At 41.5% G+C, this 12,433-nt stretch overlaps 1 protein-coding gene across 3 annotated transcripts in view; it reads right to left on the bottom strand.

Moving 5' to 3' along the window:
• Positions 1-4,370, bottom strand: part of ssh2a (slingshot protein phosphatase 2a) — a 31,085-nt gene extending 26,715 nt beyond the window's left edge. For 2 of the 3 annotated variants that reach the window (XM_031294911.2, XM_031294910.2), the window contains exons 1-2: positions 4,168-4,370; positions 1,316-1,359 (exon numbers count right to left, since the gene is read on the bottom strand). In XM_031294911.2, the coding sequence (XP_031150771.1) occupies positions 1,316-1,359; positions 4,168-4,230 (107 nt within the window). In that variant the 5' untranslated portion in view covers positions 4,231-4,370. The remainder of the gene's footprint in view (positions 1-1,315; positions 1,360-4,167) is intronic. The other variant, XM_036001357.1, reaches the window with a different exon arrangement.
• Positions 4,371-12,433: the final 8,063 nt, after the last annotated feature.

The following is a 12,433-nucleotide window of genomic DNA, read 5'->3' as shown; positions in this document are numbered from 1 at the left end:
ACTCCAAACTCGTGTTGCTGTCATGTTGCGATTTTTCTTGGGTCAGACCCATCTGCTAGCAACGGGGGGCAGAGACTGAGAGCTACATGGAAAAGTATGCACCAAACAAGCCACTTTGAAATTTTGCTGTTTTCATGAATACAAAAGTTTCTTAGACTAAAAACCGTTGGGTGACCCTCCCCTCAACAAAGAATAAAAAGACATGACCCTCCCCTATTTTCCTCCGGTGGTCCATAAATACCGAACGGTCCCTAAGAGACTCTGTGTGAGCCTACAGGACAGTGAAGACACATTTTCCATGTTTAGTGGTAGCTGTTTATAGGCAAAAAGTTAAGTGAAGTGACAAGTCTATAAATTTCATTCCAATTCTGTAGAGGGCCTTGGCCCAAGATACAGCCCAATGACAAAGACACCTGAGTTATCTAAACAAAAGGACAATAACAGTGCTGACGTCATTGTCTTTTATGAAGATATACACACATCAAAAGCAAATCATCTACTCCACCACAACCACCAGGTAGAATCATGAAAATCAATCCCCCAGCCTATGACATCAGTGGACTTAACAAATATTGACAGAAGTACTTACAAAGACATCATTTGTTTGCAGCATAAAAAATAACCTAAATAAAACTATTTTAAAACCGTTATTACCACAGTGGTTGGTGCCACGGGGCAATATCCTCAAATGGCATTAAGTGCTATGTATTTCAAGGGCAATAATATAATCATAAAATCAAAAATGTTTAGAATTCCTAAACTACATCAATAAGTTGTATTGAGACAGTTGCCTTTACTAAACAAAGCTATACTAGCTTTAACATTTTGTATTTTCTCCTTGACATGGACTGTTGTATTAAGGTGCTTATTGAACATGGTAACTAGTAGAACTAAACAAAATGACAATGTGAATCTGGTGAAGATAGACTTTTTGTTAACACCTGTGTTTGGGAAACAACTTCAGTGGACATAATTCCTTTTATTTGTTAGTCTTGGTCTAAGCAAAGATGAAGGGAATTTTCATTTTGGTGGCATTGACAAACTGGTTTTAGCTTGACACATAAGTTGGCCTTTTGCAGGTCAAATTAAGTTTTATGCAGCACTATACTGAATCAATGAACCAATTGCATTAATGTTTTAAGAACTGTAACAGAAAATGTGGCTCAGTAATTAAAGAAACACTGTTAATCTGATGTCTCCCCCTAGTGGCCTGAGTCTCAACTTACAGTTTCTAGTGATGCTACTCAATGGCAGTGTGTGAAAGTTATTCCAGGAAACTGGAGACAGAGTATGACAAAACAGGAAGTGGTCTCACCTTCTGGGCTGGGAGCGACGGTCATCCTCACCACTGCCTGATTCCTACAGAGACAGACAGAAAATTAGAAAGAAAAAAAAAGAAATGAATATGCAATACCTGCGTCAGTTCATATCAGTCCTGCACCAGCAGCTAGCATTTTGGAAAGGACACACTGTATCAGATTGACCAAAGAGACTATTTGCTTCACACGCTGAGTCAGACTCAAATAACCTTGCATTAAAAGAATGCTAAATTGGCTGGCGGCTACGTGAAGCCTTTCATCTGTAACTTCAGTTACAAGGCAGGGCCAGCATGGTATTTGAACTGAGGCTCAGAGCACAGACCAGGGGTAGGGCTGCAACAGACTTAGCGTCCATGCCCTCCCCTCTCTGTCTCTTTTTCCAAAATGCAATCATCCTCCCCCACCACTGCAACCAGCACAGTTACACACACACACACACACACACACACACACACACACACACACACACACTTTTAATCCCAGCCTGTTTTGGTAATCCCTCACAAAACTCTTGGAAGTTTCTCTTTGGCATCAATCTGTCAATCCTGGCTACTACATAGGCCAAAACACACACACAATACCCCAGACAAATACAGTATGGATGGACACACAGGGATAGGTACAGGCATGGGACACCGAACAGTAACGAAGAAGCTAATGCTGGTGCTGATGAATGATGATGATACATGATGATGGATGAGGAAGATTAGATGGCGAGGTCAGGAGGTGCAGAAGCTTGAGGAGAAAGGATGAGGATGGAGTTTTCATCTATTCCTGTGCCTGCTTCCACAAATGTGATTAGGCCTAGAGAGGCAGCTGGCTGAATGATGCTCTCTGCATCAGCAGCCTAACAGCCTGCCTTCAAGGCAAAATATGGTGACACGGGAGAAATACGAGTCCACACATGGACTCAAACACTTCCTGTACACACACACACACACACACACACACCTGACAAAATGCCTAGCTCAGCAGATTTCAAAGGCATATGTGATCCCAGTATACCATTACACCACTGCAAAGCACTCACTCATCAAAATTACTGATGAATGTAGGGACTGTATACTTCTAATATGTGATGAAGACAACATGCCATAATAAATGCAGCCATGGGTGGGATATGATGTACAGGATGATCTCCATGGTTACCATGCCACCGCACAGATGTGTAGGGAGTGGTCTTATAGCCAATGAGAACAGAGCATTTGGTGTGCTGCTAGGCAGATTACACTACCACTATAGGGTGGCTATTCTCCACTGTGCTGAAGGGAAAATGCTAGCTGTATTAATTGATGGGTCAATAATTTGAAACCTGTGTTTAATTTGCCAAAGCCCTAATAAAAGGTTTAGGTTTAGGCATACTGGAAAAAGCCTATCACATATGCTGAAGTGGCAATGGCATTCCAGCTGTGCCTCTCATGACCGTTCATCTTTCTTTCTGGACCTCATTCCCAGCTCTTACCTCAATACACTGCTCTGTTGTGCTGTGCCTTTCCCAGCACCCTACCCTACCACCACCCACCCACCCCCCTCTCAGCATCAGACATCTCACAAGAGTGCTCACATGGCTGCTTTCCATCAGAAATGGGTCTCATGACAAGAAGCTGGTAACCTCAGCCTCGGCTCCTTTCACTGCCTCAAAGCTAAAAACCATCACTGCTGGGTTAAAGAATAATCACTTCATCTTTAATCATAATTCATGTGTGCCATTTCTTTGATCTGGCACATCCTGGTCAAGATTTTAATGTGTCCATATGTCTCCAAAAGCCATTATGTAATAATAATAATAATATAGCTCTGAGCTGTAATGTAATGTGCTGCAGCCATTTATAATAACAGTGGCTCTATTGATGTTTTAGGTTTCGTAATCCATTCTCCATAATATGCATGGCTGTCCCATGTGTTTCTCCACCAAACTGGCCTTGATATCTGCAACATAGTCAGTCTCTGCAAAACACTGAGGTTAAATTGAGCTGCATGTGGCTGAATTCCTGTCATGTTGTGTTAACCAGAGGTCAGGATCTTCAGTGAGATGTGTCTTTTAAGAAGGCAGTCTGAGAGACTAGCTAACATCAGCCCCTACATCACTGTGGCCAATTTACCATATTCCTAGCATGATGGCATAGGTCTAATCTATGGCAGCCACACCACCCCAGCCTGGGTCTGTGTCAAGCGCCTGAGCCAGACGTATGAAGCCTCAAATTGTCAATGGGAATAAGAGGACTGTCCCACTGCGTCCAACAGAGTCTGACAGGCCTGCCACACTAACCATCTTACCAGGCAGCTCCTCTCCATTCACTGTCACTCCACTAACAAGTGATAATAGTAATACATTTGTAACGTTAGATGTGGTGCTGACATGACATGGCAATTTGGACAAAGGTACAGAAGGCAGCATATTCCAGGTGTATAATCGTAGAATAAACATAACCAATAATTACCTTTACTGCAAACTGCAATTAAAAGACGTTTTAGTTTATCTGGCGGCTTTTCTGAAATTACTTTGGGTTCCCGGGGAGGAAGTAGGCAAAGGAGCTCTATTTGCTAACACTATCTAGCTAAATAGCTGATAGAGTTAACGTTAGTTTGCAAAAACTTGACACCAGTAAGGAACTGAGTTAACTTTGCACACATCTAAATATCTTGAAAGACAAACTTGCATCCCTTTGCAGGACTGTGAGGTTACTTTTAGGTTACAGCATGATGCTAACAGCTAAGTTAGCCACCGGCACCGATGTACAGTGCATAACGCTAAATCCCGAACAGTGAAAACTGGGCTAACGGTATTCTTGCGGTGACAGACCAACGAAAGTGAGCCGAAATGTCAAACCAGTTCACAGATACTTACAGACACAGAGGGACTGGAGGTAGTGCTCGGTGTCGGCGACCGCTGGACGGTGACCAGCGCCATGCCGCAGCTGCTCTGACCTCGGTCACCTCGGAGAGTGAAGCACCGAGATACAAGACATTTTGGGCAGGAACTAACGTTACAGTATGCCGAGCTCCCGATGTTATTTCTGTGTTCGTTGCTTAGTTGCCCCTCTAGTGTCAAGCTGAAAAGAATCATTAAACATATCCGGTCTTTACATTTTTCAAAATAAAAGCTTGCATTCAGGTAGTGTTGACTTAACTAAAACAATACATTGTTACACAATCTACTATTATTATTTACATGGCATTCAAAATGAGTAATGTTCTAGGTTTTTGTTGTTTTATTTATAGGCCTCTGTAGTCAATAATTCACGTTGCCTTTTAATGCGGACAATTATACGCCTTTATTTTGACATTTACATCTCATAGCTTTCCATATTGTTTTGCCAGTTAGCTTAACGTAAGGCTGCTGCCTTGCCAGGCATAGACGGTGTCAGGCGCGTGCGCCATAGCGACCAGCTGGCAGTGCACTCCCATTCATGCAAAAGTCACTGCCAATAGATCAATTAAACGGAAAATAATACAGAACTAAAATTATGTAACGTGTGTGTGTGTGTGTGTGTGTGTGTGTGTGTGTGTGTGTGTGTGTGTGTGTGTGTGTGTGTGTGTGTGTGTGTGTGTGTGTGTGGACTGAGGTATTAGATAGGTGACATAGCATCATGCATAATGCATTAGTGTCTTTATTTCTATATCCATAGGATCTTGCGCAGGAGAAGACCTGACCTTACATCTCCGTGCTTCTATGTTACCGCCTCTCCTGGGAGATGTGGGGGTGGGGGTGTGAAAGCAGGGGGAGGTGTGTGTGTGTGTGTGTGTGTGTGTGTGTGTGTGTGTGTGTGTGTGTGTGTGTGTGTGTGTGTGTGTGTGTGGAGGATGATGATGGTGAAAGTCAGAAGAGGTGAGGTGAAAGATGGGAGGAGATACAGCATCTCAACACAACTCATATCCCATATCTCAAGGAGCTTTGACAATCTTGATGTAAAGTGTTGCATCAGCAAATACCTTTTCCCTTTAATTTTTTTAATGTTGCTGCATCATGTTGAAAAAACCAATGTTGTGATTGTCATTGATGGAGAGGAATGTGTGGATGGGTGTGAAGCTGAAGTCTATAGGAGGCTCATTTTGATTCACTTCATTGCATTATTTGGGTCATTGCCTCCTCCTCCTCCTCTTCTCCCTGTCCTTCTCAGCGTTCCTTCCCCTCCTCCATCTTTTTTTCTCCTTTTTCCTTTCTTATCAATCATCCAATAAGCTTGTATTAAAAAACTTTAGAAGCAAAAAACAAAAAGAGACACAATAAAACCGAAACCGATTAGGAGGTACTTAGGTGGTGAAGAGAGAAAATGCAATGTTTGCATTGCACTTGAAGAAGAAAGAAGATGAAGAAGAAGCATGGAAAGGAAAAAGGGTGGAAGACGGAGTGAGGAGAGACTGATAACATATAAAAACGGAAAGCACATGATCCAAATTATTGCAAATAAAGGATTGACAGGATGATTGATGACCCCCTCATACATGTCTGCCGTTTTGGCTGATATCACAATAGCTAGGGCTGCACAGTTAATCGCAATTGTATCGAAATCGCAATATGGACTAGTGCAATATCCAAATCGCAGGGGGGCGCAATACTTGTTAATGGCAAAATATGTGTCAAACCATTTTGAATTAAGTATTGTGGTGCTGCAGAGAGGTCCCGGCCTACAAATCGTATTCTACAGATTAAAGCAAAAAAATCTTTGTTTGGTACAGATCCTCGCAAAAATCACACTATAACCATTTTAATTTCTTTCAATGTTAATCATTTTCAATGAAAATGAGAATAATGATACAAAAAAACGATTATTCCCTCCAATATCATGAATCATATCGCAATCGCAATATCAGTCAAAAATATTTGTAATTATATATTTTCCTCATATCGTGCAGCCATAACAATGCCCAACCCACGTTTATTAGAACAAGGTGAATGACAACAGAGCAGCTGAAGAGTCATGGAGAGGGCAAAAGAGGAAGAGAGAGATGATAGATTCTCTGCAGGCAGGTAACCACAACAGGCAGGGAGAGACTGAGAAAGTGAGCGTGTAGGAGCAAACAAGATTAGGATTAGAGAAGTGGATGATTCTACTTCAGGGACTTAGTGACATGACAGAGACAGTGGGGCTAAAGACAATCCTCCTTGTAATTAAAGCTCTGCTATCCACAAGAGATTTCATCACAGACCAGTGTGTGTGTTTGTGTGTGTGTGTGTGTGTGTGTGTGTGTGTGTGTGTGTGTGTGTGTGTGTGTGTGTGTGCATGAGTGAGAGAGGTTTGTTAAATGGTTGTGTCTATGGTGGAGTGTGTGGAGAGTAAAAGACTAAAAGCAATGGAATGGTAACATTTTAACCCCATTTTGCCCCCTACAGTTTAATGTGAGCATTTATTACATGAATGCACAACCTTCCTGTTGTCTTTAAATGTACAGTATGTGTGTACTTGATTCACTGACATGCTCCACTATTCAGTTATACATCCATTCATTATTTTATTTTTTTTTTAGCAATTCTAGTCTGGTTTTACCAAAGAAACATGTGAATAAATGATGATGTCATTGCTTAAATTCTTGGGGTTTTCCCCTTGCATCTTCAGTCCACACCCTCAGCCCCTGTTCTCTCTATGGAGCTCCAGTCCCCTTCAGTGGTCAACTTTCATCAAAACAAGCTACCCTAATTCTAATGACACGATATTCCTTACAACCAACAGGGGGGGATATGACCCCATTCAAAATCAGCTTACACTGGAGACTGGGATCTTGATTTTTTCAGTAAGATGCTCTCAGATGAAAGAATAAAACACTGGTCATTACAGCACACTGTATGTTCAAATGTCATTTGTTTAATTAGTTTTTATGGTATTGTGTCCATTTTTCCTGGCTCTGCAATTCTTTTAAAACTTCTATGCCTGCAAATAGTTTTTATATGGTGAGTAGGCAGCTGTGTTTCAAAATTCACAGCTGAGGTGAGGTGTGCAGACGGAATATATAGAGTGATATTAGTAACCTTTAAGCTAGGACAGACACTCCAGCATAAGATGTATAATGTACAAAAGAACTTAACAAAGACTTGGTTTCAAATGGGCAGTGTATGCAGCATTTTTAAACACTGAACTTTACTTGATATTAAACTACTATTTCCAAAGCTTGCGTTAAGAGAATCATTTCCTGCCTTCCAGGCATCTTCTGTCCTTCTGGCCATAATCTATCACAGTGAATAATATGAGTCATTGTTATTTTTTTTTTATAACGTTTTCTAGCACGTAGGGCAGCGTAAATGGCACTGCATGATATTTTCGATATTTTAAGCCCCCAACGTCACTAGGATTAGGCAACAGTTATGGTTAGGGTTAAGGTTAGGGTTAGGTGCCTTGAAGTCAACGGTCACAGCGCTGCCTGGAAGGAGACGTTGGGGGCTTAAAACACCATCGAGCATTTAAGGGCACCCAGAGCATGGCACTTTATCACATTTTATCTGTTGGTTAGGTTTAGGCATGACGAGTGAGATTGGTTTAGGTTCGGGTAAAAATATTAACAGTAATAATAATAATAATAATTATAATAATAATAATAACAGAGGCAGAGTATGGGGAGTCATGGCCTTGCCCGTCCCTCCGGATCATCCATTCTTGCATCAACCAATCCAATGCTGCATTCCGTTTACCTCAGAAGTCAGAGGTCGGAAATGGGAATGATGTCACACCCGAGTTGACCGCGTTCCAATAACAAGCCAGAAAACTATTATAGTTAATGAGGTGGGGAATCAAGCCAGGCTACCCATTGTTAGCAATGTTGATAACAACGCATACACAATGCAGTATTTTGCACGTACAAACACCAGAGCAACATTTCCACAGATACAAGATGGACAGTAGCCTACTGTGTGTACGACGGATTTAATGAGACACAAATAAGACAGAAGTGCCAATAAACAGTATATTCCTACAGCTTTCCCTACTGTTGATGCTCAGAGAAGCCATGTTGGATTGTGATGTCAGGGTTATTTCTGACTTTCCAAGCATTCAGGGGGGCAACCGGGAACTCAGAAATTCTGACTTCCCAGTTCAACTTGAACACACCATCTCCCCACTTTATGTCTATTGTCAGACTGTTTTAGCTGTTTCAAGGCTTATGAAACTTGTTTCACCACATCCTTGTCACCCCTACCCAACCTCTTTATGACTGAAGTATTGGGCACATTTGGTGTGGATGTGGTTACATATGGGTGAAAAACTTAATAAATGATTAGAGAGATGCAAAAAATGCAGATGCTTCAATACAGGGCACAGTGGGTCAATGAATGGTATGATAAGTATAATGATATAGCCTCCACAGTCACCATGATCTCTACCCAACTGAACACTTTGGGAACCAAACACAGTAACCCAAATACTTAATGTAAATTGAATACACATACATTCATACATCTTGCTGCTACAAATCTTGTTGGCTGACATTGATTTGAACATAAACTCAGTGTTGTTCTGTTTTCTTGTGCTCTATGGGCATGCATTTGACATGACAAAAAACATATTGTACACACTTTTATAATACATTAATAATGGAGACAAAGCATGTCAGAGTTAGTATTAAAGATCTATTTACTCTCTCCTCGTCTTTCTCATCTCACCTGTAATGAGAAGACAACAGATCAAGGACCTCTCAGTGTATCTTGGCAACAATTATATGAAGGGAGAAGAGAGAAATGAGAGAGAGAGAGAGAGAGAGAGAGAGAGAGAGAGAGAGAGAGAGAGAGAGAGAGAGAGAGAAGAGGGCCTACTCTGCAGAGATAAGATGGTATTCTCCCTCGCAAAATGAGTTCATTAGGGGAGTGAGAGACAGCCATTGCTGGGATTCAAGGTTTCTAAGTGATAAAGGGTGGGAGCGACAGATCAGAGGAAAAAAAAGAGTTTCATTTCCTGTTCTTGAGAGGCAGCGGCAGTATCAGGGAATCAGTAGAGTCTGGGTAAAAGGAAAAAAATAGAGAGACAGGGAGAGGACAGTTGGCGCAAGTTAGAGAGGTAAATGCCAGGATTTTACATATTTATATCGAGAACTGACAGAAAGAGAGTTGAAATAATGTCAAACTCAGCTGCTTATGGAAAGTGGAGAGTCAAAGTGAGCTGCTGTGAGGAAGTATGAAGGGTTATCACAGTGCAGAAGGCTAAAAAACCCATGAGGGATGTCTCAAAATGACAGCAATTGTCATGTTTGAGATGGAGAGTAGGCACATACATGCACACACCAACACAGCCTGGGTTGGCTTGCACAAATTAATATAAGAACGAAAAAAATACAAAGAAATGAGAGCTGGAAAAAAGAGATGAAATGAGCTGCAGGTCTTGATAGACACCTGATAGTAAGAGAGGATGGCAGGCAGGCAGCTAGGTAGAAGCCGAGATGACAGGTACAGCAGAGGTGGAGGGATACGATGGCTGTGCTGCACTGTTTAATATAGATCTGCAGCGATAAGGCAAGACACAGAACACAGGATGTGTCCATCAGTCAGGGGAAGGGAGCTCAGAGGAAATTGCCACAATAAAGCACGCACACTCACACATATAGGAGAAACTCCTGGCTCAGCGTGTGGATGCGCACATGATTATCTGCACATTCAGGGAGGGTGCAATTTAACCCAAAAAATGTCCACTCTGAATTTCATTTCAAACCTGGCAGATAGAACTGCTGATAGAACAACTGAAAAAAATGACTCTAAAAGTTTCTTCTTACTACCTCAGGATATACTGTATGAAGTGGCTACATAAGGCATGACTGCACATCTGTTGCACATTGGCTACAACCCGTTGAGCTGGAGATCATTCTCCCAGCAATACTGAAATCAAACCCTCATGATTTTTATTTTACCTCGTTCTCTAGTGTGTGTGTGTGTGTGTGTGTGTGTGTGTGTGTGTGTGTGTGTGTGTGTGTGTGTGTGTGTGCATGACAAGACTGTTTGCTGAAGCTGCTGATTGCAGATTTTAGTCATGGGATTAATCAGTGATGACAAGGAACCATTGTGTTGTGCACACACAGACACACACACAGACACACACACACACACAATCACAGACACCCACACACACACACACACGCACGCACGCACACACACACACACACACACACACACACACACACACACACACACACACACACACACACACCCACACACACACACACACACACACACACACACACACACACACACACAGATGCAGACACACTTGGGTTGACAGAGAAACAATGATTGTCCTGACAGGTTGGAATAGCCCACATTTAAAGTGGCTCAATGCAACACATGCTTTCTGATCAAGATGATACTCACCTCATGCTGTTGTGTAAGCCTGCTTTTAAATCAGTTGAGTCATAATACAGCCAGAGCAGTTCATGATGCAGTCACTAAAAATGGCTAACAGAGTTGTTTACCTCTATAAACTCAGTATCAGTTAACAGTGACACACAGAGAAACTTCACAAGGAGCCCTACAGTGCCAGCTTTGTCACAGCATTGTCACTTGAGAGAGAACCTGATCCTGTGTTGATTGTGTTGAAGTTCAACATTTTACCACTTCATTAAGTTAGTTATCTTTCTATTGCACCTTTCCAAACCTAGATTACAAAGTGCTTTACATAAAATAAAAAGGTTAAAAGAACAAAAGACGAGTACAACACAAACATTTCAACAGAACAACTAGAGGCATCACTTGTAAGTAGGTAAGTAAGTAAAGTGTATTTATATAGCACTTATCACAGACAGAGTCACAAAGTGCTTCACAGGCAAAATAAATAAATACATTAAAACAAACACTACTCAAAATAGAGCACATGGCTCAAGCACAGAACCTTTTAGTAAGTAAGTAAGTAGCAGGCCTTGTTCAGAGGACCTGAGGGGCCGAGCAGAGGTATATGGCATTAGTAGTACACCAATGCAGTCTGGAGCAGTATTAAAAGCATTCAGTCAAGTTTTTTTTTTTTTTTTGCAGATCATCCAACAGATTCAGCTGGCTTCTGTTGTTGGCAGAGCAAAGTGTAAAAAGCAAGAGATTTAAAGGGTTAGTTCCAACACATTCTCACTCCCATCGCGTAAAATATTGACGCCTGGTCAGTTGCCTTTGGCGTTGCTATTGACGCTAAAAGTCTCCTTTAGCGTTATCTAAAACGCGCTTTATCTAAATGCGCTTGGTCAGGGCTACTGGCATCACTTTTGACGCAGTTAGGTTAAGGAAAAGATCGTGGGTGGGCTTATAAAAGGAACGTTTCCGTGACACGCGGGACAAGAGCGGGACAGTTGGGTTTAGGAAAAGAAGAAAGCGACAGTTGGGTTTAGGAAAAGTGACACGGGGGACACAAACCCTGTCTCCTGTCATCTTCAAGCACCATGTAGCTGCTGCTCTGCCGGGAGCGCTCTACACACATGCTCAAAGGTGCTTTTTGCGTTGTTTCTGACGCTGACAGCCACTGCCCAAGCATCCGTATTTTACAAGTTCGGAGTTAAAACGGGTCCCAAATCACAACAAAATACACATTCAATTTGTGGTATCTAGTCATTTTGATAGTTTCTGAGGTTTTGAGATTTAAAAGACAAAGAATAAATGACAGAAATAAACATATTTGCATAGGCAGATACTAAGCAATGGGAAATCAATTAAACGGACCCTTTAAAGAGCTGCCACTGATTGCCAAGACTGAGCAGACTGGGGGTCTGTTGCAGTTACATAATATATGACTAGAGCTGTCGGTGCAAAAATGCCAAACATTGTTTGGGGGTTGTTTGGAGACGGTGTCACCATTACATAGTTTATTTAATTTTTTTTGATAGTGGAAAGTCCTGCCTGAGCATGTCTTGGATGCAGTTGAGGAATCTTTATTAAAAATGTTAAAGTATGTTATGTGGCTATGTAGAATCCTCTATCAGTCTGGCTATTGGTGATTTTAGATGTTATGGGCTGTTATTTATTTTCCTGTTTAGATCATTTGATCGACTGGCCATTACTGTTACAGCATCAATTTAGGCCTTGTATATACTGTATGTGTAGGCTACACATGTTTTTCTCAACATCTACACTGTTGGTCTGTAGATTATTATTAATGACATAGGTGTCCCCTTTCACTTAATGTTTAAGAACTTACTATGACAAATTGCTTGCAAATCTTTGG

This window comes from Sander lucioperca, chromosome 5 (assembly GCF_008315115.2).
Source record: "Sander lucioperca isolate FBNREF2018 chromosome 5, SLUC_FBN_1.2, whole genome shotgun sequence".
NCBI lineage: Eukaryota > Metazoa > Chordata > Actinopteri > Perciformes > Percidae > Sander > Sander lucioperca.
This window is presented reverse-complemented; position numbering and strand designations above follow the sequence as displayed.